The sequence below is a fragment of the Candoia aspera genome, chromosome 14, assembly GCF_035149785.1.
Source record: "Candoia aspera isolate rCanAsp1 chromosome 14, rCanAsp1.hap2, whole genome shotgun sequence".
Lineage (NCBI taxonomy): Eukaryota > Metazoa > Chordata > Lepidosauria > Squamata > Boidae > Candoia > Candoia aspera.
In genome coordinates this window covers 17,544,915-17,571,749 of record NC_086166.1, presented here as the reverse complement: position 1 = coordinate 17,571,749, position 26,835 = coordinate 17,544,915, and the positions used below count along the sequence as shown (strand labels likewise).

Below are 26,835 nucleotides of genomic sequence, written 5' to 3'. Positions count from 1 at the left end.
GTGCTGGACCACCGAGGCCTCTGGTCTTGCTTTGCTTCCCTGTCACCTGAAACAACTGGGAGCACTGAAATGGCTCCCTGGCTTTTTGACTCTCTTACGGGGTCCTGCTCCTCAAGTGGAACTTGCGTGGTTTGTGTTGCTGCTTCAGCTCGGGGGGGGGGGGGAGCGCTGCCTCTCTGCTCCACTGGACTTTGGGGAAAAACGTGTAGGCCTCCTCTCACGCCTTGGGCTGAGCTGGCGGTGCGGGCTGAGCTGCGTGAGTGGCGTGCTCTGCAAGGCACTGCTGTAAATCCTCACGCTTGGTGATGCCGGGCAGGGTACAGCCCAGAGCGTTTGGAAACCAGCGTCTGGCTTCTGAAGAGCATGACCGGTGCGCTGGACAGTTTTTACTTGGGGGAAAGTTAATTGCTCCCTGTAATTCTTCCCTGGTTGGCTTGTAGCGCTCTCGTTTTGGCACATTATTTGGGAAAGTAAATACAGCCCCACAAAACAGGTTTAGGATTGGGAAGGTCCTAGCATCTCTGGTTACATGTGGGGGAGGGGTGGGCCCAGTTGCCCCAGGTGAGGAGAGAGACACTGCCACAGAAAGGAGCGCTGCTGCTCTGCCTCAAGCGCACATTTGCTACATGTTTGTGCTGAAGAATTGCCCCTGGATTCTGTCAGCCACTTGGCTCTTGTCCGTGGGGAGGGGGATCCAGACATCTTGCACATGGAGCCAACAAGCAACTGCTTCCAGTACAGTGTCTGAGGCAAAGGGAGGGAAGCCCAGCCACTGATCTTGGGGTGACCTTGCTACATCTCCTCCCGATGCGCCATGCCACTGAGCCAGACTCAGTCTGAGGGTTGGTATAGTGGAACCTCTGGCTTTAGCAAAAGCCACTGCCTTGGGCGGCGCAGCTAGTCCTCATCGTGCAGCAAGACGACATGGCTGCTCTGGCTCAACCCCACAGATTTTGGTCCATCCTGTTCCCACTACAGTCTGAGCTGTGAGTGCTGCACGATACAGCTTTGCACAGACCACCGAACCAATTCCCTCCTGTCCCCTCAAGCTTGGGGAAGCTGAAGGGAAGGCAATACATGCATACATTCAGAACGGTAATCTGTAACACATTAACAGTGACCAAGACAGTTCTACCACTCAGAACATAATCTCCCTTGGTTTTTTCCTTACAGTTATCACAAGCATACTCTGAAATGGGTTTCTTTATAGTTAGAAAAAATACATTGTACTGAACAGACATTTATTTCACATGTACAACTGAGAGAAACATTTAAATATTTTACAGTTCTGTTTCTGTATGTGCATGGTTTATTTTCTTCCTAAAATGCTTAAACACAAGTTTGGGCTGCTAACGCGCCAGTGTTCTCTCTAAGGAAAATACTGTATTGCTACAATTCTACCCTGTTTTAAAATCATCTTCAATCTTGCATGGGTTTTAAACTGCCAGGGCTGACTTGATCACCTTTCAGAATCAAATCTGAAGCGTCTTAAGGCTGAAATATGACTACGGCCATTTTAACAGTCTCTGAAAATTTAGTGTATTGGTTATTTACTATCTCTGTTCTTATTCTGCCTTTCCTGCTCCAGGGCATCTTAGGCAGCTAATATTGATTATCACACTTTCAAGTTTTTTGCACTTGGGAAGTTCCTTATATACTCAGATCTCTACAACAATACTGGGGTCCCCTATTGCAGCTGAAAATACTTAAAATAATTTCTTTTAAACTGTTTCCATTTTCTTGGTTTTACATCAGCTCAGTAGCCTCAAAACTGAACACATTTTGTTCCCTTCAGTATTACTGGTCCTTTGGGGTGGGGGGGCTATATTAATGTTTTTGCTTGCTTCTGAGGCTTAAGAATCTGTTTTACTTGTCCCTATGAAACGTGTTTGATTTGCAAAGGAGAGGGAATTTCCCCAGTGTTAACGATGTTTATTATGCCAATGTGGATCTCTGTTTAAGAAGAAAACATAGGTAGCCTCAACATGAGACACGGCTATTTTAAAGGGATGGCAGGAATAACATTTTGGTCTCTTCATACTGAAAAAGAGCATGCCAAATTTCTGTAATCTTTACCAATATCTGGGTGCCACCTAGCGCCTGGAACTCAAGTCTCCGCCTTTGTCCTTGTGTATTCTCCCAACCCTTCTTCCTTCCCCTCTGATTTCTCAACAAGAAATGCTTGTTCTTCAAAGGAGAGGAGATTGTAGGAGCCATGGAGTCCTCTTTGAGATGGCACCTAAGTTGGTCAAATGCTACATTTCCTGCTGTTGGGAGACATTCACTGGTTTGCTTCCTGGCCAGGAACAATGTGTTTGTTTAACTTACAGTGCACAATTTAAACATCGAAGCGTCCTGGGATAACAGGACCACACGTGTACAGTCTATACACTCATTTAGTATTGGAAGTATAGAAGGTATATACACCCAAATATACATAAGAGAAGATAACACAGCTATTCTTTTTGGTATTTAAACTTGGCACATCTCTTTTAAACAACTTTCTAAGTTTGTAAAGAAATAAAATGGTAAAGGAGGGAAAGAGAAGACAGAAGCTTCCAGGAATGTCTGGGAGAACTGTTTTTTGGTTTTCCCTGGAAGCACGTGACGAAGTACCAGCTGGCCAGGGGAGATGGGAACCCTGGCTGGCTGGTCTCTCAGGCATTCATGACACCTCTGACACAGGGCAGGGGTTTGATCACGCAGTGGTGCCGCCCCCTTGTCTTTTTGACACCCCCTCCCCTGCAGCGCCCCTGCTCTCTTGCCAGGCTTTATCTGTGCTTTCAGCCAAATGTCAAATGAGCAAATGCCACTGATTCAGCCAGAGACGTAGGAGTTAATGACTGTTCTAGAGTTTCCTGCTTAGAGGGAACACTTGCTTTTTTTTCTTTTTAATATAAAAATATCCTTGGACAGATAAGACAAGAACCACTGTACAGAATTCACTGCACCATTAGCTAAGAGTAAGTTTAACCCAGCACATAACTCGCCACATTAAAAAAAAAAGTACTTTTGAATACACTTGCAACCAATCTGTTGACTATACTTGCACCTTGAAGGGATGTCAGCCCATTTTTCTGGGTCTGGTTTCGGTTTGCTCTGAAACTTCATGGGGAGGGGGAGTCACCTGCCCTTTCAGTAAGCTGGCACCTGGTAACCTTTGGGGCTGGTATTCAGGGTCTCGGAGAACGGTGGGCTCTGATAGGTTTCTGTGCTTTCGATGCCACCGCTGGTGGGATGATGTCCTGGATATCCTGCCATGGGATCGGGGCCAAACTGATCCGTGGCAAAGAGAGACATGTCAGTCCCCATTCGGTATCTCTGGAGGGCTTTTACAGTCAGGGCAACCTGTAAGGGCAAAGAAGAGCGTCTGAGGACTTTTCTTTGTGCCAGCAGTGAAAGTGGTAAGACTGTCAACCACATTGAGGACGTTCTTATATTGACAGTTATACTCTACTCGGATTACAACTATTTAACAATACATTTGCATGAACAGATTAGTATGAGATGTACTAGACTGTTTTAAGTGAACAAAACTACCACTCCTGTGCTTAATTAACAGAATGTTAACAGTACAACTGTTTAGCTGGTCCTGTGGGAACAGTAGACTTTTTTCTTTCTGTTTAATATCTATAGTTATTTTCCTTTCCTTTTCCTTTGCAATTCTCCCTAATGTATATTGGTTTTTAAAAATAACTTTCTAAATTATAATGCCCTTCTGTACATTATTTTAATTATATGTGATTCTGTACAGGCTTTCCCTAAAATACCCATTTTTTTATAATCAAAGTTTTGGAAGTTAAGAAATTCAGAAAACACTTAAGCTTTGTTTCATTAAAGAAATGCAAGCAAGATTTTTTTCCTGATTTGTAGGGAGAAAAAGATTAACTCTTCCCCCTTGTGCAGTTTTCCCACTGACTCCCTAGAGCTGCTTTTGACCCCTTCCGTTGCAAGTTATCTGCATGACACAGGAGATGTCAAATTCAGCAGCAGCTTCTCAAGAGATACTCCAGAAAGGGCCTAATGATTTAGTAGATTTTAACAGAGGTATTTTATTGTGTTTTTTTAATAAAACCATTATTAAGTAAATTCAGTGGTTAAGACACCAGGCTTGTTGACTGGAAGGTTGCAAGTTCAGCGGTTCGAGACCCAAGCAGCACATGACGGAGCGAGCTCCCGCATTTGCACCAGCTCTTGCCAAACTAGCAATTCGAAAGCATGCAAATGTGAGGAGACAAATAGGTACCGCTTCGGTGGGAAGGTAACAGCATTCCATGACTCATGCTGGCCACATGACTGAGGAAGTGTCTTTGGACAACGCCGGCTCTTCAGCCATGAAACGGAGATGAGCACCGCCCCCTAGTGTCAGACACGGCTAAATGGGAACCCTTACCTTTAACTAGAGGATCTGATTAGCTGACTCCCTTTGGAGAAATTATTCTTATGATACTTAGCATGTGGCAACTGTCAAATTTTCATCTATATCTGAAGCAACCTACCCCCAGCTCCACCAATAATTCTTCACTGGAATTCAGATGCCCCACGAAGTCACTAAGATAGCAGGCAGGCCTGTGCCATCAGAGCCCCCCTGCCGCCCTTTCTATGTGTCATATAGCGCAGGTACGCACACCAACTTGACTTTTTGACATACCCACCCACCCAACACACACACATGCCTTTCCTTTTTTTTTTTCTGGGATTGTGAAGAGTAGAGACGTAACACATTTTAAAAAGTTAACACTTAGGGCACAGCTAGATGTTGATTCTGAAAATCTGCTTGCTGGGAAGACGTAAAGAGCCAACCTGGAAATCTTCTGACTATAGTACGGGCTGGAGTGGGCAAGGTCTGAATCTGAAAGCTGGGTCCATGGTAATGGCCAGGGACAGGAGCCGACCATTCCCCTTGCAGCAAAGTGAGGGGCTGGCAGCCTGTTACTCCACCAAGGCAAGAGAAAGGTATAAGTTACGAACTTGATTTGCTGTAGGTGTGGCCTGCTCCTGACACTGCAGCTGCTGGATTTCTTTATTAACAATGTTCTAGTGTATTCGAGAGTCATGCCCCTGAATCAGTGTGTGCAAGGCTGCTAAGCAGAAGCCCAGAACTTATTTTTCTTACCCAGGAGATGATGGAGAAGAATGAAAAGGCAATGGATGCCCGGGCAGCATCCCCTCCTTGCGATGCCGCTTTGCTTGCGGGTGTCTGCTGCCACTGGTTGGCCAGAAAGCAGAACGCCACAAACCAGAGGAAGGACCAGAAGCCTGTCAAGCAGAAAAAATGGTCAGTGCCCTTGGTTTTTTGCACACAGCCAGGCCCCGGCCTCGGCCCCAGTCCAGGCCTGCCTGCTCTGACCCCAAGCCAAGCCCCCACTTCCCCTGCTTTCCTTCTGGGCCTTGAAGAGCTCCTTTCATCTGCATTTCCAGAGTCCTGCTTTGGCCCTTTGGTGTGTGGGACTCCGGGCAAGGAACTCTGGGAGATGCAGTTCCAGGACTCCGCACTGTGGTGTTGGTAGTAGAACAAGCAAACAAACACTAATGCTTTGATATACATTGTGCATGAGATTGATATTCCTGAGCAAGCAAACAGGAAGAGGAGTTTGGCAGGGGAGGTGGAAGAGACAGGAGAGAGAAAAGCTAAGGAATGTGAGAAGCTGCTGACTGGAGCACTGCTCTTGTGATCTAGTTGAGGCAGCTCAAGGGGGCATATAAGGAAGCCAGTTTCCAGAGCATGTGCTCATGAGCAAGTGAACAGGTCAAGAGCAAACTGGATGGGATGATAGTCATGACTGGCACATGCAACATCTATCTAGCGAAGCTGACCTAACAGAAAGTATGGAGGTGTTGCATTGTATGTAAAATAAAAATACATTCGCACTGCATTTGTGGAATCAAAGCAAGGAGATCCTGTTGAAAGTATCTGAATAAGAATAAAAGGAGAGGGACACCGTTCCGAGAGCTTATTGCCAACCACCTGCGCAGGGAGAAGATACGGGTGAGATCTTTGGGCCTCAGATGACGGAGTCTTTCAAAGAGGCGTGCAATAGTGATAATGGAGGACTTCAGAATCTGACTCTGCTGAGAGTCAGAGATCCAACAAATTCCTGTCTTCTCTCGCTGACGGCTTCCTTTGTCAGGAGGCGAAAGAAGGAGCGAGAGGGTCTGCTATCCGGGCCTAATCCTCACCAGCAGAGGAACTGGCTGAGAAAGTGAAGGTGCCTGGAACCTCAGGGGAAGCGGTCGTGTTATCCTTGTCTCTATGATACCTGGAGGAGAAGGAGCTGAGAAGAGTCAGACCTGCATCCTGGGCTTCAGAAGAGCAGGTGTTGATAAGCTCCAGAGGGTTTAGGCTGACCATACATACCATTTTGAATGGGATAGTCCTGTTTTTTTTAACATTTCCCAACTGTCCCATGTCAATTTTGTCCCGTTTTTTTAAAAATGGAGCTGTTATTGTTAGAATGCAGTCTGAGCTTTGCAGCAACAGCAGAACAGTTGCAACAAAGCTCAGCTTGACAGTTCGGAAGAGCGCCAAAAAGAAAGCAAGCCCATTGGCTGCTATCTCCAAACCGCGCGAAGAAGGAAGAATAAAAGGACGGAAAAAAAGAGGAACAGGTTGGGGACAACCGTTCTTCAGGGTCAGCTTCCAGGTCTCGCCTATTGACTCCAGTCGAAGCCAGAGCCGGGAAGACCTTCCCAGCCTTGCCTAGTCGGACCACCAGACAAGCCCGCCTTCCCGCGCCTTCTCTGCCCACCGCCGCTTCCAGTCCTGCCCTGCTGAACCAGCCGGCCGCCCGAGCCCGCCTTCCTGCGCCTCCTCCGATCACTCCAAGGGCTACCGGGCTGGAGCTCCATGCCTGAACCTGCTGGCTTCCGTGCCGGTCCTAGTGCCTGCCTTGTACCTAGTGCGAACTGAACTCATATTTTTTTATAGCTTGAGGTCTACCCTTGCAATGCCAAAGACGAAGAGGTGAACCTGCAGTTTTAATGACGATCTTCAGAAGGAATTCAAATTTATTAAACTGGACAAACTGCAGTGATGGAACAAAAGTGGTAGGCCAACATTGTAATACCCATTTTTCCATTGCTCATGGAGGTAGAAGTGACATCAACCAACATCTACGTAGCCAGAAACGTAAGGATGCTGAAAAGATTCTGGCTTCGGTTAAAAACATCCGTTCATGTATGAGACGTGATGGTGATAGTGAAAGCGATAAAATACAGTCCCCCTCTACATCTACCTAAATTTTTGTATGAGTTCTGTCACTGAAGAATAATTGTTAGCTCAAGATGTTCATGTAATAAAACTTACTCACTTTAATGAAAACAAAAATCTTTTTATATAAACAGTAACCTGTTTAAGGACCAGCAAATGGATCTTAAAAACTCTTTAAAACTTTTTTTATTGTCTTACTTTTTCATGAATATGGAATATTACATAAGTTTAACCCTGTCCCGTTTTGCCATCCCAATGTCCTGTTTTTGTCTCAAGGAAATATGGTCAGCCTAGGAGGGTTGGATCCAACGGCTCCAGGAAGGACGGGAAGTCCTACAAAACGGGATACTGAATGCACAATTGCAAGCAATCCCCACAAGAAGGAAAAATGGGAGCAATCTAAAGAGCTCCCTAAGATGCTGAAGAGAGAAAGGGACATGTACAGGAAATGAAAGAAGGGGAGCATGACCAAAGAAGAATACAGAGTTGTCTCCAGAAACTATAGGAAATCTCTCAGAAAAGCTAAGGTCCAGAATGAGCTGAGGCAAAAATTACAAAAAAGGTTCTTCGGAAAGCCAAAGAGTATAGGTCCATTGCAAGAAGAAAGTGATGAAGAGGTAACAAATGATGGTGAGAAGGCAGAACTCCTTAACTTCTATTTTGCGACTGTCTTCTCTCAGAAGGGAAATGCAGCTCTAGCTGGCCATTATTATACCAGTGGGGGAAGGAGAGAAGTGCAGCTTAGGATAGACAAGGAGAGAATAAGAGAGAATTTAGTTAATACAAACTGAATTAGTGGATAGATTTCAGCTCACGGTAGTGAAGGAACTAGCGCGGGTGGTAGCAGAACCATTACGGTAACCTTTGTGAACCCCTGGAGGACCGCTGACATGCTGGAAGATTAGAGGAGAGCAAATATCATCCCCCACAAGGAGAACAAGGAAGACCTGTGAAACTACAGATCTGTCTGCCTGATGTCCATACAGAGCAAGGTCCTCAAACAGATTATTAAACAAGATGTTTGGGAGCACTTGCTAAATGAAGAGGACTAAGCAGAGGTTTGTGGCAAACAAATTGTGCCAGACTAACCTTATCTCTAGGCAGAATTACTAGCTTAGTAAATCAGAGGACTATCTTAGACGCGGCATGCCTGGAACTTAGTTTTGGGCTCCTCTGAGTCTCACATAAAATAATTCTTAATAAAATGGTAAACTATGGGCTAAATGTTAGGTAGGCCCTCAGCTGACCCTCAGCCCACCTAAACTGTTAGGTGGGCCCTCCGCTGGCTAAATGGCCACACCCAAATCTCTCCACCTCAGCTTCAAGGAACGTATGGAGTGCTGTGCCACCTCTCGCCAGCCTAGGCCCTGGGCTGTCAACGACCAGAATGAGAGATTTGAGGGGAGGCTTATAAAGTCTGCAGGTGACAGAGATGGGAAGGGAGGTTAATACTTGAGATGAAAAAGAGAAGATTCACAAGCTCAAGCTTTGCAAGCTCCAGCACCAGGCTGAAATGAACGGGATGAAACCGAACAGGGAAAAAGGCAGTCCTGCATTGCCGCCCTGTGTAAGAATGGCTGGAATGGTGGATGCTGTCTTGGGGTGGATAAATAGGAGCAAAGAGTCCAAATCATAGGAAATAAAGTGTTCCACTGCCCTGGTCAGACCCCATTCTGAGTACTGTGTCCAGTTTTGGGCACCACAGTTCAAAACAGACAGCGAGAAATTGGAGAAAGTTCACAAGAGAGCTATTGAGATGGTGAGGGGTCTGGAAGCCAATCCCTGTGAGGAACAGTTAAAGGATCTGGGTATGAACAACCGACAGAAAAGGTATCTGAGGGGAGGTATGAGAGCAGTCCCCAGATATCGGAAGGGCTGCCACACAGAAGACTTATTCTCTGTTATCCCAGAGGGCAGAACCAGGACCATCGGTGAAAAACAGAAGGAAGGAGGCTCAGGTTAGACATCAGCAGGAACTTCCTGATCGTATGAGCTGTCAACCAGTGCAACAGGCTACCAGGTGACATGGTGAATTCTCCTTTGCTAGGAGGCAGGGCTTCAATCACTTGGCCATGACCACCATTGTATCTCTTCTTTTACTACCCCCCCCCATGCCGGATGCCCTCATTGGTTGTTTTTAACAATACTGTAATATGCTTAGTTTAGAATTTCCACTACAGTTTTGTTTTACAATTTAGAACCTCTGCTTTATTTTATCAAATAAGGAAGGGGCCAAGTGTGTGTGTGAACATCCTGTCTTTCATCGCACAAGCCTCTCCGCAGGGCTCTGCAGCCTCCCTGGCTTCCCACCCTTCCCTTAGATTCCAAGGCAAGGCATCAACATGCTGTAGAAAGGTGTGCATCAGAAAACACCCCCACCACATTGTAATCACACACAAATGCAATCAGCTTGAAAACACCCCCAAGAGAAATGTAAAAGACATTCTCAAGCACCTTGAGAATAAGGTGGGAAGATGGGAATTTCTTCCACAGAGGAAAAAGAACATCTGAGAAGCTGCAAGACAGATTTTGACACAATAGTGATATTGCTTGACCTGTTTTTGTTTTTCTTTGCTTGGGTCTGCATAGGAGTTGAGGACAACTAAGCATTGTCCTTCCTCATATATCTGAAGTAGATCAAGCCATGCAGGCTTCGCCATAAACAACCAAGTTCATGGACAGTTGCGACACAAAACCATGCTCACTGGATGTACTACTTCAGGCTCATGGTTTGTGATTTAACCTGTTTTGGGAATCAGGCCATTATGCAAAGCCGTAATATTGTTCATTTATTTTGGCACCACATGTTATGTGGACACAAGAATGCTTAGTGAACCCAGGTCTGGGGTTAAGCATTTTGTGTGAACCCAGCCACTGCATGAGTCAGGCCTCCTGCTCCATCCCATAGGACCTACCAGAAAAGCCAAGGTCCAAGAGTACAAGGCGCTTCCTGTCCTTCACACTGCTGATCTGTTGGAAGTAGAGGTCCATCACCAGGAAGAAGCTGCAGGCCAGGAACGCCAGCAGCCCTATTGCAATACCATAGTTGCAGGCTCCTTCATTGCCATTGAAGATGCAGCGCAGCACCGGGGACTTATCTGTGTTCACATAACCCTCATTGATGATCGAGCCAAACACCACAATAGAGAACACCTGCAATGGAGGGGAGGCAGGTGAGAGAAAGAGAGGAACAGTGTGCCACTAAAAGCTCAGGTCTTTCCAAAAGGGTTCATATTATACCATGTTTCATTTCTGGTCCAACCTCAAAAACAACTTAAAAATGCTGGAGAAAATATACTAAAATATACCCAGGGAGGATCAAGAATGCATGTTTTTTGTGTGTATGGAGAAGGTCTTTGCCCTCTGATTACTCTGTAAAATACAGGTCACAAGCGGAAAAGGTTTGGGGAGGGACGAGGGGGAAAAAAACCCCAAGCTCATCAGTATTAAAATTGTGGTTTTTAACTCGACCAGCTGGGATGAGAACTGTGAATGCCTCTAGGATGGGTGACTACTGAGTATGCCCAAAGCAGAGAGGTCCTCCACAGTGGTGATCAACTTGCCTGTACCTTCCCTGCCTCTTGGCGGAAGGTTGCCATTCAGTGATAGTCAAGGAGAGATCAAGGTACTTTATGGAAACAAGCATTAGGTCTGTTTGTTTTAAAGGCAGCTCTTTTCTTGCCACCTCCACTGTAATCCTTGTTCCATGAAGGCAAGAAAAAAGCTGCTTTTAAAACCAGGCTAAAAGGGGGTGCCTCAGCCACATAATCAAATATTAAAATCACACAACCCACCCCTTTTATGTGGATAGTGTGTACAGAAGGCTTGGACATGGCCACCAACCTGCCTTTTTTGACATGCCCCCCCCCCATGGACACCCCTGCATGGAAACTCCACCCATACAATGCACCTGTCCTTTTCTATTGCTCTTTCCAATCTTCTGTCTGCATTACTTCAGCCAGATACAGCATCAGTGAACCTTCATAAACATTCTAACCTCTGTGGGGTGACGTTTCAAATAACAGTTTAAAGAACCACGTATGTGTTTCTAGCATATGCGGCAAAAGCAACAACAACAACAACAACAACAACAGCCAAGATGACATAAATCCCTGAGGCCATGAGGAGGAGGAACTGTGCGCTTTCTGACAGGCAGTGATGGGCAGGGCCTGGGAGCTGTGTGGAAAGAAGGCCTGGGAGGCTGGAGAAACAAAGTCGTCTAGAGAAAGCAAGAACCTTCTTGTCTTCTGAGTGGAGGAGATCAGGACCCAGCTGGATGGCAGCAACTAGCCAAGCTTAGCTCACCCCAGGAAGCCAAGCAGGATGGAACATCCTTGCTCCTGGGATGAGAAACCATGAGGAACTCCCTGTTGGAAGTTTTGGCAAATCCAGCATGCCTCATTAACATGTAAGTTGCCCCACAATGCAACTCAGAGGAAGCTGTTTGTTGCCACTCCCACTTCCTCTTTCTCTCTTTCCCCTCTCTCTCCCCACCCGTGAGGAGGCATCAGGGCCATGCGCTTGGGTCTTGATGAGGGATTCTGTCCCTCTCTTTCACACACCTCTCGGCAGCTGTAGGGCTGAGAGTTTAGGGCAAATTATGTAATTAGAAAGAAAAGAAGAACAAAGGAACTTCACCTTTTCCACCAAGATGGATGTAGCAGAAGCAACAAAGCATGAAGTCAGTAAGCTTTTTACTCCTTAACCTAATGTGTCTAAGCATGTGATTCTTTATGCTTGGGAGGGCTGAATGTGTAAGAGCAAGAACCTGTGTTTCTCTGGCATGCTCATTGAAGATATCTAAGATAATTTTCTTTTTCTGTGCCAGCTTCTAAGCTGTGTTAAGCTCTGCTCCATTTCAGTGGTTCTAGCAGGCTGTTGAATTGGCTTCATCAGGTTATGGGCCCAGGTTTTTTCAGAAAGAAATTTTCTTTTTCAAACAAAATTTTTCTTTTGTTTTGTTTTTTGCATGAGCATTGTTGTTTTTGAGAGAATACCCAGTCTAGCTACTGAGGGGTTATCTTCACAAAAGAAAAAGCCTTAGGCATAAAGTGAGAATTTTTTTCTTTTGAAGTGATTTTTAAATCTTTTTGCTTAGACAAAGATGGCCAGTGTACTGCCTTACAATCTGGTGATTTCTAAATTCAAACCAGGAGAGTTTTATCCTTGGAGAATTTGGGTGGAGAGACAGGCAAAGATTCTGAATCTGTATAATGTTTTAAAGAAAGATCCTCCTAGTCCAGATTCAGAGGGTTATGCAAACTGGGTGGCCAGTGACCTGAAACTGGGTGGCCAGTGACCTGAGTTCCTTGGATGGATCGATGTTGGTGCAGATCCAGCACAGAGAGACTGCAAAAGGAATGGTGGAGGAATTGTTTAAACTCTTTGGGGAGGGAGGAGATTCCCAAGTTAATTTGGTGAGAGAGTTATCCAACACAAAGCTGCAACCAGATGGAGATATTGACAAGCATATTTCCAAAGTATAGTCATTATTGTACAAGCTTGCTTGTAGTGATGTGATTTTGGATAATAGAATTCAAGTTGGATTTTTATTAGGATCTCTCCCTCAAAGTTTCTCAAGCTTTGTTGCAAGTTACAGGAATTCTACCCAGCCACTCTCAAATTTAATTCAGGAATTAAAATCTGAATACTCTAGGCAGGCTTTCTATTCAAATGCAAATCAAGCCCATCAAGAGGCAAGCTATTTTTCAAAGCCTCAGGGCAAAGATAGAGGTCAGAAGCAGAAAGGTGCTTCAAAGACAAAGAAAGCCATCAAGTGCCATTTTTGTGGAAAGAGTGGGCACTTAAGGAAAAACTGTTGGGCCAGGAAGTGTCATGAGTCAGGACAGGAAGGCAGATCAGAAAACCAACAGAGAAAAGGCTTCAGAAACAACTTTTGTTGCATTTTCAGCCATTAATAAAAGTTGCTCTTCTTTTATTATAGACAGTGGATGCAGTATGCACATGATTAATGATCCAGATTTCTTTATTGAATTGAACCCAAGTTCAAAGGAAGAAATCAGTTTGGCTGATGGAAGGACAATCCCAGTAGAAGGGGAGGGGCACGCCCTCCTAAGGTGTGGAAATGGAACCACACAGCAAAATATGATTGCAACTGTTTTATATGTTCCAGGATTGAGAATGAACCTGATTAGCACATCTGCCCTCATGAAGAAGGGGCATACCCTTCGATTTAAGGGTGACAGATGCAAAGTAATGGATCAAAAGGGTGTCTTTTTAACAGGATTCCTAAATCGAGGTTCGATTTTTCTCAATTGTGAGAGGCCAGACATGGCATGTTGGCTAGTCACCGAGGAAGGGAGGACAACAGAGCCACTTTCTGGGACAGAAGATTTGAACGCAGAGATTCAAATGCAGTTCTTCAAGTAAAGAAAAATGGATTGGCATGCAAGGACTGTGGTAAGAGTGATGCAAGGCGCAAAGCCTGCATGCAGGGAAAGGCCACAAGGCCTGCAATTTCAAAACAAAGCACCAGGCGCTCTAAGCAGCCCCTGGAGCAGAATCACACCAAGCTGTGTGGGCCAATTCAGGCATCTGTTGGAAGTAACCGACGGAGGGAAGTAGCAATGACAGTTACTTACCTACAAAATAGATTACCAACAAAAGCAACAGATGAAACAGAGCCAAACAAGAATCCTCTAACCAATAGCACTGCAGAAGGGAGAGGTGATGATGACTTGTTCAAAGTACCTTACCCAGTGTTTCCAGGTGCAGCGAGCAGGCAAGCCCAGAGAGAGGACATCGAGATGGAGACTCTGCCTGAGTCAGATGATGAGGAACCAGGAGGAACAGAAGGGGCAAAGATGCAGTGTCATCCAGACCTAAGTTCTGTTCTGGACCTGAGGCGCTCATCGCGACCCAACAAGGGAGTTCTAGCCAAGCGGCTGTCCTACCTCACAGGAGTGGCGTTGCTGAAAGAGCATGCATCATGGAAGGAAGTGCAACAGCTCCCGCCAGCTGAAGCAAGTAAGTGGAGGAAAGCAGCTCAAGAAGAGTTTGAGGCTCTGCAACACAATAACACTTGGACACTCACAAAGTTACCTGTTGGCAAAAAGGCAATTGGCTGCAAATGGGTCTTTAAGGCCAAACAGAATAAAAGGGGAGAAGTCCAAAGGTTTTAGTGTGTAAGCTTCAGAAGGCGATCTATGGGCTGAAACAAGCAGCAAGTGCCTGGAATGTGAAATTAAACCAGATGCTAAATAAAGCAAGGTTTCACTCAAGGCAAAGCTGATCCCTGCCTTTACACACCACACAAGAATGGCAGAGACGTGTTCATTCTGACATTCGTAGATGATCTGATCCTCATATCAAAGGGACATTGATGAAATTGTATCCAAGTAGAGGTGAAATGCCTTGGAAAGGCGAGCTACTACTTGGGGATACAAATTGACAGAGAGGAGGATGGAAGTTTTCTCTTTAGTCAGAAGCAAAAGATTTTTGAGTTATTGGAGAGCCTGGGGCTGGAAGATGCAAACACAGTGCCAACTCCAATGGAACCAGACTTTCACAAAGTCAAGGACACTAGTGAACTGTTGCCTCAGAACAATGGCTACAGAGAGGCCATTGGGAAGCTGTTCTGTCTGTCAGCCACAACAAGGCCAGATATTTCAACTGCAGTGGGGATCCTCTGCAGAAAAACCAGCACATCCACCCAAAGGGACTGGAGAGGTGTTAAGCGGGTGGCAAGATACCCGAAGGGGACTGCAGGCCTGAAGCTTAAGCTTCCAGCAACTGATTCTCCTTGAACTAGTAGGGTACACCGATGCAGATTGGGCAGAAGATGAAACTGATCACAAATCCGCTAGTGGGAATGTGTTTTTGTTTGGGGGAGGGGCTGTGAGCTGGACTAGTCACAAGCAGACTATATTGGCACACTCAACTACTGAAGTGGAGTATGTCTTAGTGGCTGAGACATGCGCAGAAGTACAATATCTCAAGTGCCTACTTGATGATGTGGGGGTTAGTGTTCCTGCTCCAATAAGAGTCTTTGAGGACAACCAAAGTTGTATAAGACTCTCTCTATCAAAGAAGGTGGGAGGGCGGACCAAGCACATGGATGTTCGTTACCACACGATTAGAGAGGCCCAGGAGACAGGACTAATACATTTGGAGTATTGTCCCTCGGAGAACATGATTGCTGACATCCTGACAAAGCCACTGGCAAGGGGTGTCTATCAAGGCCTACGAAGTGAGTTAAATCTTGTGTAGGCATGATTCATGCAGGATTTGAGAAGGGGTGTTGGAGGTTTTGGCAAATCCAGCATGCCTCATTAACATGTAAGTTGCCCCACAATGCAACTCAGAGGAAGCTGTTTGTTGCTACTCCCACTTCCTCTCTCTCTTTCCCCCTTTCTTCTCCACCCAGGGGGAGGCAGCATGGATGCTGCTCCCTTCATCAGGGCCATGTGCTTGGGCCTTGAGGGATTCTGTCCCTCTCTTTCACACACCTCTCGGCAGCTGTAGGGCTGAGAGTTTAGGGCAAACTAAGTATTTAGAAAGGAAAGAAGAACAAAGGAACTTCACCTTTTCCACCAAGATGGATGTAGCAGAAGCAACAAAGAATAAAGTCAGTAAGCTTTTTACTCCTTAACCTAATGTGTCTAAGCATGTGATTCTTTATGCTTGGGAGGGCTGAATGTGTAAGAGCAAGAACCTGTGTTTCTCTGGCATGCTCACTGAAGCTATCTAAGATAATTTTCTTTTTCTGTGCCAGCTTCTAAGCTGTGTTAAGCTCTGCTCCATTTCAGTGGTCCTAGCAGGCCGCTGAATTGGCTTCACTCCCAAAGCAATAGGCTAGGTTGGAAAACTGGGGTAGGGGGAGAGAATGGCCAGCTACTCCCCCATTGTTGCCAAGAAAACTATATGAACAAGTCTATGTAAGTCAAAGGAGACTTGATTTCCTTTCTGAAGCCAGGAGAAGTCCTAAACTCTTACTCAGAACAAGAAGAGGGAGGGTAGAACAGGGAAGGCTGAGGAAGAGTCCATGAGTTGGCGAGGAGGGGAAAATGGCCTAGGCTGAGCGTAGGCATTTTTAGCTGCAATTCTATAAGCTAAGAGCTGGCAAGCAGCAATAAAAAATAAAACTGGGTAATTTTTCCTTCCCCCCTCCATGGTGCAAACTAAGGCGAGATCCATTTCATGCCCTCCCTGCCCTTGGCTGCTTGCTCTCCCTACCTGCAGTCCTCCCCCAGTTCACGCCTTGTTTTCAGAGCCACTGCAAAGCCAAGCTTCTTGGCAGGACAAGCAGCCCCCATGCACGGCCGAGATGATGTGCTGGCTAAGTAAAGATGGCTCTCTGTACTGTGAAAATACTGCCAGGGATTGAAAAGCAACACACAAGCTGTCAGAAAGGGGAACACCTGGACAGCATGACTGGGGGGGGGGGGACCACCCCTCAGATCTCCTCCTCTCCACTCCAAGTATCTTCGTTTACCTGCTTGACGTTTCCTACAGCAGTTTGGGTCTGCATCAAATCAGTGCCAGTTCAGGCATCAGTCAAGAGCCTGAGATCTGCAGGAACCAGTAAATTTCCAACAACCTTATAAAGCTGCAAAAACTATTTGTTTAGCACCCCTCTAAGTTCAAAGCCCAGGCAAGGTTAGAAATGGGCACATTTTAATTACAGCACCAATGCTGCAGTGCCCAGTGCATTGTGAGCAGAAAAGTCATTGTCTAAAACTCCTAACACAGATGTGTGCCCTAGATCATAGACAAGCAAACTGGATATCTAGTTTATATTAATGTTCAGATTAGATATCCAGTTTAATTACCAGAGGTGCAGATTGGATGGCCTCAGCTGAAGACACCTGAAGAGATGAAAGAAAACTCAATATCCTCAGGGCAAATTAAGGCCACGATAATAGATTTGGTGGGATTTATGGTGGGAAGATTCTCAGTAGGTTTGCAAAGCCTATATTCAACATTTAAGTATAGAATTCTTATACATGATCTTATTCTACACAAAAAAATATTGCAGTAGCAGTGTTTGGAATTGGAGCTCTCTTTTAAAAGTTCGCTGGAATTGAAGATCCAGCCTAAGATGGTCATATGAAAGTCCTTGGCCTATAGTCCCCTCCAGCCCCGTTTCTGCAGCCTTCAAGGAGCGAAGAATTACACCACTTTCACTGACAAGTGTTTCAGCACGTCTGCACTGAACAACAGGTTGGACCACATGACCTCAGAGCGGCCTTCCAGTTCTGTGCACATGGTGGTGTGGTGGTGGTAGGGAACAGCAAGCTTTGGGCAAGCTCAGGAACAAAGCAGAGACGGGTCCCAAGATGGCAGGGATCTTCATTATGTTGCGTGGATTTCAATCCCCTCACCTGCTGCTCCTTGACTTGTGTTGCTTCTGAGCCTCCATTTTAGTAAAATAATCAGATTGTGAAAAATTCATATTAATCGCAGAGATAGAGGAGATGGTGCCCTGGCTCACTGCCGGGATTCCTACCCTACCAGACTTAGACATTTTCAAAGCATTTCTTTAATTTTTGAAACTTGTAACACTGGTGTTTTGCAAAGCAAAGTCTCAGCTGCAAGCATCACATTTATTATTTATTTGATTTTTTTAAAATCCCGCCTTTATTATTTTTATAAATAACTCAAGGCAGGGAACATACCTAATACTCCTTCCCCACAACAACAACCCTGTGAGGTGGGTTGGGCTCAGAGGGAGGCACTGCCCCAGGGTCACCCAGCCAGGTTTCATGCCTCAGGCGGGACTAGAACTCTCAGCCTCCTGGCTTCTAGCCTGGTGCCTTAAGTGCTAGACCAAACTGGCTCTAGTTTTATTTTAGTTTTATAGTTTTATTTCAGGGAATACCTCTAATCTTCTCTTCCAAGAAAATAATAATGGTGGAGGGCTGCTGTGCAGAACTGTCCTATTGATGTTGTTCTAGAAAAGGCCAAGGGAAGCTGGAGTCAGAGAGGGCAACCTGGGGCCTCAGGCTGTCTGGCAAATTCCTGGGGTGTTGTAGTTTTGGGGGGGGGGTCTGGCTAGTCAACCAGAGAAGCAGCTGTTTACTGAGCAGGAAGTTGCTGTGATAGCCATTTTGTGAGACAGCTCACAACATGCTCCTTTGGGGATGACAAGGGGCCATGTATTGTGCCCAGTGTCCCCAAAGGCTGCCTGTCCTTGACACAGTCTGTCTATCGCTTTCTCATGTACGTGTCTACTTGTTCTCAACGACAACAGGAGTTCAGTCCAGTTCACTGATGCCTCCTTTTCCTTGCACCAGATGAATGCTGGACAGATAAATTCTTCCCTGGATAAAACAGTGTAAAGAGATGGCAACTGATAGCCTTGTTTTTCTCCCTACCCACCTCAACACCCCCCTACCTGCCCTTCAAAATCCCAATAAAGACAGGATGGCTGGCATCTGCCCAGCTTTTCTGCTCATCTGTTCACACTAAGCCCTGTTTTTCTCCCACCTAGAAACATGTTCTCCTGAGCACAAAAATCCAGAGAAAAACACCCTCTGTTCTGTTTAAAACACACCGAACGAAACTCAAGCCAAGTGTGTAGGGGCGGTGGGGAAGGGGAAGGAAGCATTTCTTGAAATGGGCAAAACAATTGATTTTCACTTTAATCATGAAAGCATAATTATAATCCTAACAAGAGGATAAAGGACCAATGACATTTTCAGATGGCAAGTAACTCTGTGGCCCCCTTGATTGGTGTTGGCAGAGTTGCTGTGATGCCATAAAACGTCCAGGCACGTTCCTCTCACTTAGGATGGTCAGCCATAAAACCTGACAAAACTGTAGCAAAAGGACAATGCGGCTAGGAAAACATTTATACAGGAAGTGCCAGCCGTACCTACAGACGCCTAATATAAAGCCAGTAAGTGGGGAAAAGACTGAAGGACAGTGTGGAAAAGGAGCTGAAAGGCCAAAGATAGGCAGCGGAGGACTGCAATACAGATTTGAATTTGTCTGTGTGTGCGTGTGCGTGTGTGTGGTTCAAGCTCCTGTCCTATTGATGTTGTTAAGCAAAAACTTCATTTTACATTGCAAAGAAGGACCACTGAGAAAGCAAATAACTAAATGTCATCCTCGCTGCAGACAATAGCCAGTTGGCAGGAAGTGGGAAGCAGCCTCTGGCCCTCTCCAAATTCATAATACTTTAGGAGGCCTTTGGACACTGAAAACAAGGCACCTTCAAGAGACACCCCCCAAAAGGAACTCATCTGATTGGGAACCGGTTAATGCTTAGGGATCAAACATCCTATTCAAGATTAGATACACATATCTTAAATTGGAGCATATACCATTTAAGATATGCCCTGACTGGCACAGAACTGGCATGCCTCAAGCCAAGAAGGTCTACATGGTTTGTAGGCGCAGCTTGTTCCAAGGCAAGAAGGCCTGCTGAGTCAGAGAAAGGGGCAGTGAATGCACCTGCCAGTGAATTCCTGGGCACAGAGTATTTGAGCTCATTTTCCACTGCTTCTTCCCATGGAGCATTAACTTTCTTGTGGGAAAAGACCAATCCCAGGGAGATCCTGCATGAAACAATCCCTTGGGATGCTGATTTTATGGGACAGACTGATCTGCTCATTGCCCTGTACAAGCACAGAAGCCTCCAGGTTTAAGGGACAGCATCCATTCCATAGCAACAGCCAGTGGAGCCCCCCCACAGATGGGATAGCGTCAGAGTTGGGTCCGAGAAACTGGGCAATATGCCAGCGGCACCAGTAACTGCGAGTCCGAGATGCTGTTTATTGCCAGGAAATCATAAGGAAGATTACAAATACTTGTCTGGTTGCCTACGGTGAACAAAAATCACCTGCAGGTGATCGGCCACAGAGGGGTTGCAGACAGAAGGAAGTTCTCAAAGGTTTCTTCAAAGCAGTGCGCGTGACATTCAGATACATTTGTCTGAGTGGAATATTAAGAAGATTCACAATCTTGCCTGTTTTTATACAGTTTATTGGAAAGCTGTTTTAAAGATAGGCTAAATATCAAAAGGAGATATTCAGGTAATTTTTCCACTACTTTTCCACTATTGCTGAATTAAAGTTTCATAATTCTAGAATCCAGTTTTTATGTTTAGTGGCAGTTTTATGTTGTTGTTTTAGATTTTTTATCCCTTTATTAAATAACTCAAGGTGGGGAACATCCTAAGACTCCTTCCTCCTCCTATTTTCCCCACCACAACAACCCTTTGAGGTGGGCTGGGCTGAGAGAGAGTGGCTGGCCCAAGGTCACCCAGCCAGCTTTCATGCCTAAAGTGGGATTAGAACTCACAGCCTCCTGTATTCTAGCCTGGTGCCTTCACCACTAGATCAATTTGGCTTTTATTTTATTTTTTATTTTTTATTTATTATCTTTTTATTTTTATTTTATTTTTATGTTGCAGTAACCACAACCAAATGTCTCAAGTTTGGCAAAATTAACTCAGCTTTAAGCATTTAAATATACTATAAAAACAGGCAATCTTTTTCAATGGCACAATCTTAAAAATTGTTTTGGCTTCCATAAGTCCTTGAGGGCATGTTCTAATGAGTGTCAGATAAACCAAAATTCAGTCAGGTTTTTGAGGATGGGGCAGGAGGTGGGAGATGCTTTAGCAAATTAAAGATGACAATCCAAATTGTGCTGCTGAATCTTAGGGCACTCTTGGGACTGAAAAGAGTATATCACACAGAAAATTTGCTTTTGCAAGGAAATCTTTGCTGTGTTTTAAATCTGTCATTTTTCCAAGAGTTGCCCTCTAGTGAATTAAACCTTTGTGGTTGAAAGTTTTATTTTAAGAAAAACAAAAAGGCACTTATCAGAGGCTAAAATTCTCACCTCTTCCTCTAATTGCCAGTTGAAAAGAGAGGAGGGCAGATTTGTACAAATGTTCCCTAATCTCAGGAATGAACAAACCTGAAACATCTTAAAGGCTTGATTTATTTTATGTGATGGAGTTCTATGTATCAGTTCATTTTTGAAAATGTAAAGATGGTTTCTCACCTACTTCAAGCAAAGCAGCAGGTAAATTGCTTTAGAAAATTCATCTGCTTCTGTCTTACTCACACAGCAACCAAGATGCAGTGGGAGGGGGGGAAGAGGCAGAAGAATGGAAAGATTATGAGAGCCTAGCAGTGAAGCTCAGCCAAACTGTGTGATCATTAGTTGGATTCAGGGTTGGTTGTACAAGTGTTCCCCATGAACGTAAGTCAATGGCTCCACATCAAACTGGAGAGAAGTATCAAGGGGCGTACCACAGAGCTCTGAGCTGTTCCACATATTTATAAATGATTTAGAGTAAGGCTTAGAAAACATGATTATTGAAATTAAGGATGACACAAAAAAATGATAGCAAATACCTTACTAAGATTTAGGAAGATCTCAACAAGCAAGAAGAAAGGGTAGAAGCCAGCAACATGAATTTCAACAGGGACAAGCACAGTCCTTTGGGTAGAAAGAATCTAACTGAATATTGGGCGGGGCGGGGCATATTGGATAGCAGTACGTGTGAAATGGATTTAAGTGTCTTGATGGATCACAAGCTGGACATGAGCCAAGGGTGTAATGCAGCTGCGTAAAAAGCAACTGCAATCCTGGACAGAAGTCTCCTGTCAAGATCAAGAGAACCAGTTTGGTTTAGTGGTTAAGGCAACAGGCTAGAAATCAGGAGACGGTGAGTTCTAGTCCCTCCTTAGGCATGAAACCTGGCTGGGTGACCCTGGGCCAGTCCCTCCCTCTCAGCTCAACCCACCTCACAGGCTTGCTGTTGTGGGGAAAAGAGGAGGAGGAAGGAGTATTAGGTATGTTTGCCGCCTTGAGTTATTTATAAAAATAATAAAGGCGGGATAGAACATAAAATAAAGTCAAGAGAAATCTTTGTTCCTCTCTATTCTGCATTGGTCAGACCACATACAGCCAGAATACTGCATCCAGTTCTGGGCACCACATTTTACGAAGAACACTGACAAACTGGAGCATGTCAGAGGATAAGCAGATGAAGTACCTCGAGGGAAAAAGTTTTGAGAAGCAGTTAGAAGCACTCGGTCTGTTCAGCCTGGAGGAGACATGATTGGTGACTTCAAGCGTGTAAAGAGCTATCATGTAGCAGACAGGACAGAACTGTTTAGGACAAGGAATAATGGGCTTAACTTACAAGGAGGTAGGTTTCAGTGAGACATCAGGAAGAATTTCATTATGGTAAGAGCTGCTCAGCAATGAAACGGAGTCCCTTGGGAAGAGGCAGTGGACTCTCCTTCATTAGAGGTGTTCAAGCAGAGGCCGAATGGCTGCCACGGATGCTATCCATGGCTGCAGTGGATTTCTGCGCTGAGCAGAGGGTTGGACTAGATAATCTCTAAGAACCCTTCCAACCTTTACATTCTGTGATTCTATAAAGGTACCTTACCCAGAGCACCCCAACGCTGGTAGCCTCAGTGGTGGAACTATATTCCCTAGGTAAAGGTTTCCCTTGACATTAAGTCCAGTCGTGTCCGACTCTAGGGGGCAGTGCTCATCTCCGTTTCAAAGCCGAAGAGCTGGCGTTTGTCCGTAGACACTTCCTCCGTGGTCATGTGGCCGGCATGACTACACGGAACGCCGTTACCTGCCTGCCGAAGTGGTGCCTATTAATCTACTCACATTTGCATGTTTTCGAACTGCTAGGTTGGCAGGAGCTGGGACTAGCAACGGGAGCTCACCCCATCACGTGGATTTGAACCACCGACCTTCCGATCGGCAAGCTCAGCAGCTGAGCGGTTTAACCCGCAGGGCCACCGCGTCCCTACTATATTCCCTAGCCCATCCCTAATTGATTTCTAATCCAACACTTCTGTCCCCCTGTTTCTTTCTTGTCTGCTGTTGAAACCTGCAAACTTCTCAAGGCAGAACCTAGTTTCTGCTTGATAGACTTGAGTCTGCCAGTTGCACCAACGATGGAGTTTGCCTGCTACGGTGATATTATTACAGCCATTTTTACATAGAAGAAACAAGCAAGCTTCATGTCCCTTCCTACCCAAAAAACGAACAGGAGGCAAATTTGGGGTAAGAAAAGACCATGTGGGGGCAGTAGCAAAGGAGCATGTCCATCTTGCAGAATTGCTTCACTGCGAGAAGCAATGAAGACTTGAAAGCTGCTGTTCTCAAGCAGAGGAATTTCAAAGGGAGATTCCAGCGTGTGAAATGGCTAAATTGAAGCCTCCCGAATGGCTTCCTTTACCCCTTGAGGTTGATAGAACATAATGGAAGCTCGTCCACTGCAGGTGCTTATTAATCTAGGTTAGACGACTCAGTTATCACTGCATCTTGTTGTTGACAAGAATATCCTTAATTATCTTAAGAATCTGATAAGGTCTCCTGCAACATCATTGACAGGGTAGTAAGCTGTGTGCTGCATGGAACTGGCAACAGCTAACACACAGTCCCTCATGACGCAGAGAAACCTCGATGGCCTGGAGAAACAGTTTGGGTGAAGCAAGGCTGGGAACAATCCCAGCTCTGTGTGGTTCGACATGTTTATTCCAGGCCTGGAAAACATGCAGAGGGGCTGCATACCCAATCTGCAGATGCCACAACTCTGAGAGAGGCAGCCAGCTTCATAGAACAAGGGTGGGCGGACTGGGGCCTGGCTTCATTCCACAGGTTTCGTAGCTCCCCTGATTTTAACTTGGTTTGGAAGTCCAGTCACTTGCCCAGAAAAAAGGCAAAATTCAGTCAGGCTGACAGGGCAAAAAACCTTACTCATTTCCCTTCTGATAGGTGGGCATTTGGGAAATGGTCATGACCATTTTGGGAGCCCAACCATTAATAAGCCCAGCCCATGGCAGCCATTTTGTGAGGGTGCCCACAAAATGGAAGAAAAATTCAGTCCCCTTAAGATAGATTTGCTAACAGCAAGCGCTGCTCAGGGATGGGCCAGTCAGCTTCGGGGCTGCCGGGTAATAGGGGCCAGGTTGCCTTATGTCCTAACAGCTTCCACAGACTCTTTCTGGCAGGAAGTTGGATTTGATCAACATCAACTTGCTAGCTGTGTCTAAGTGGCCAGGTCCTCTCTGGGGCTGCTGGAAACCCCTAGATTGCACCATCTTTTTACACACAGCCCCAGCAGTAAAATACTTCAAACAGGCTTATCAAACCTGTTTTATTGGATCTACTGAGCCTCTCAAAATACAGGGAGATGAGCAAGAATCCTCAAAGGCTGAAAAGGTGGTTTTTAAAAAATATGGCACCTGGCTATGAAAATGTTGCTGTTCTTAGAAACAACACAGACACCTTCAACAATGTCACTGTGTCACTGTCACCGATAACTTTCTTTCCTTTTTTGTATTTCATGACCATAGATTACTTCTCCCCCCACCCCATATCCATAAACACATGTATTTTCCTGAAGATAATCCATAGCTGAATAAGGCCAAACCATTTAAATAGGTCAGTGAAAGGTCTAGTGAATGCATGCATTCAAATGCTACTCTTGGCTAATTTTAATCTGGCTTATCGTATTGCACAGACCCATCCCATTTAGTGCATTTATGGTATTGTGCAGATCCAGAAAATGGGCTAATTCTGTAACTGAGTTTCCATGTGAACGTGGCCAGTAGGTCTGAGGAAGTGAATTCAAAAGCTGACCCCATCACAAATCTGTTGCTTTTTCAAGCCCCCACAAGCTTTTTTGTTTCCCATGACAAGCATTCCTTGCTATAAAGCAGTAGCAAGAGAGAGTGTTCTGTGTATGCTCAGGTGACAGCCTCCTCTGTATTATTACAGTACTTCAGTCTGAATTAACACATCAAAAGCAAGTTTTGGAGGAAGTCCTGCCTTCAAATTACTGTATATCTTAGTACAGGGTTTCTCTTTTGACTTAAAATGTTAAACCAAATAATTGTAGAATTCCTCACCCCCCTGCGTCTTTTCCAATATAGGAGTGGATTTCCAATCCTTTCCTTTTTAAATGCATTATCTTACTGGTGTATATTCACATGATTAGCATATTAATGACACTATCTAAAAGATGAGAGTCACACTTAACTAGGCTGAAATGCCCTACACCTTCCTTACCTAAAGAGATAATGAGGAAATTACTTCTGCCCTTCAAAATATGCAGCCAATCACAGCAGCTTTGGGGGTCCTCAGCAGGAAAGCAAGCCTAAGACTGAGGCTGACATGGACTGGGGAGACCCCAGAAGAAACTGCCTGTGCTGCTCCCTTCCCCGGGGCCTTGAAAGGTGGGGCTGGCGAGGCCCCCATCGCTGCGGGAAGTGGGGCAGTGGGTCAGCAATGCCCGGTGGAACCTGCCGAAGCCCCACGCCTGCCCCGCCTGCCCTGCTGCCGGAACCACAAGGCTCCCGCCCTTTCTCCTCAGCCCCGCAAGAGGCCCCGGCCGTTTCCGTGTCGCCGAGCTGGGAGGCCGGCGGGCGCCGCGGGAACACCCAGAGAACCGGAGGAGCCATGTCTGTCTGTCTGGTCCCCCCCACCCCGTCGCCTTCCCGGGGAGCCCGGCTCGCAGCGGCTCCCACCGCGGCGCAGGATTCCGCAACCCGGCGCCGCCGTCGCGCCTGGCTTCCAGGGCTGGAGAAAGCCAGGGAAGCGCTGAGCCGGCTGGCTGGGCCGTTGCGGCGCGGGCTGGCGGGGGGCCGATGCCCCCGCTGACTTCGCAAGGCGGGGAACGGCAAGCCGGCCTCGCCCGCTTGTTGCGCCCGGTTCAGAAGCGGGAGGGCGAACAGGCGGGGGAGACGAGGCAGCCGCGGGACCGGCGCGGGGCGGTCGGGGGTCCGCCTACGCAGGTCCCACCCGTTACACGGTTTGGGGAACAGCAGCCTGATCGCCCGAGAAACGGGGGCGGGGGAGGGAGGGGGCCGCACCGTTCGGGCTCCCACTTGGGGTCCCCCTGACGGCCAGGCTGGCTGGGGATGATGGGAGCTGTCGTCCTGCACATCTGCCTTAAAAGGTGGGGACCAGGGAGGAGAGCTCCGGCGCTCCCGAGGGGCTGCACCGGCCACGACGCGCGGCGTGAGCTGCCCCCCCCGCGCGCAAAAAAAGGCGAAGAGCGCCAAACGGCCCCGGGCTGCAGCGCCACTCCCTTCCCGGGGGCAGCGAAGGGCCTCTCCGGGGGCGAGGAAGGCGCGGATGCTCTTACCCCGGCGAGGACCCTGAGCAGGGTCTGGGGCCGCCTGGCAAATTCCGCGGGGTCCACCGCCGCGCCCGCCCTGCCGGCTCCGAAGGAAGCGCCCTCCATCGTCCCGCCGCCGCCGCCGCCGCCGCCGCCGCCTCGAGCTGCGAAGGCAAAGAGAGGAGGGGGCGGCGGCGGCGGCGGCGGCGGCGGCGGGCGGGGACGGGGACGAGCGAGCTGGCGCCACCGCCCGCCCGCCCGCCGCGCAGTCCGCGCTCCTGCTGGCGCTGCCCTGGCGACTCCGCAGTGCCCTCGAGCTCCCCCACGCCCCCCCTCTCCGGCGGGAGGGGGTCCCTCGCTCCCGCCTCGTCCCACCAGATTATTGCTGTTGGGTTCCAGCATCCACGCGAACGCAGGGTGAACGTCTGCATGGAGCTAAAGCATGTGAGACCAGCCCGACGAGCTCCTGCGAGCCCTTTTTTCTGCCTGCCCAGCCTGGAGGTGGCTCTGGAGGCCGGACGAGGCCGGGGAAATGGCCTCCACCGGCACT

The 26,835-nt window shown here is 46.8% G+C and overlaps 1 protein-coding gene across 1 annotated transcript; it reads right to left on the bottom strand.

Moving 5' to 3' along the window:
- Positions 1–1,222: 1,222 nt before the first annotated feature.
- On the bottom strand, positions 1,223–26,419 carry SYNGR3 (synaptogyrin 3). The gene is made up of 4 exons (XM_063315162.1): positions 26,313–26,419; positions 10,126–10,363; positions 5,117–5,259; positions 1,223–3,348 (listed from the first exon to the last, which is right to left on the bottom strand). The coding sequence occupies exons 1-4, from the start codon at positions 26,409–26,411 to the stop codon at positions 3,136–3,138; spliced, it is 693 nt and encodes a 230-aa protein (XP_063171232.1). The 5' UTR covers positions 26,412–26,419; the 3' UTR covers positions 1,223–3,135.
- Between the last annotated feature and the right edge of the window lie 416 nt (positions 26,420–26,835).

What these genes read in the sequence shown, in the direction of transcription:
- SYNGR3 (XM_063315162.1), bottom strand. Translation starts at nt 26,411, where the DNA reads ATGGAGGGCGCTTCCTTCGGAGCCGGCAGGGCGGGCGCGGCGGTGGAC. An exon ending in TGCTCAGGGTCCTCGCCGGG is followed by an intron (nt 10,364 to 26,312) that starts GTAAGAGCATCC and finishes CCTCCATTGCAG; the next exon opens with GTGTTCTCTATTGTGGTGTT. An exon ending in CTTGGACCTTGGCTTTTCTG is followed by an intron (nt 5,260 to 10,125) that starts GTAGGTCCTATG and finishes TCTGCTTGACAG; the next exon opens with GCTTCTGGTCCTTCCTCTGG.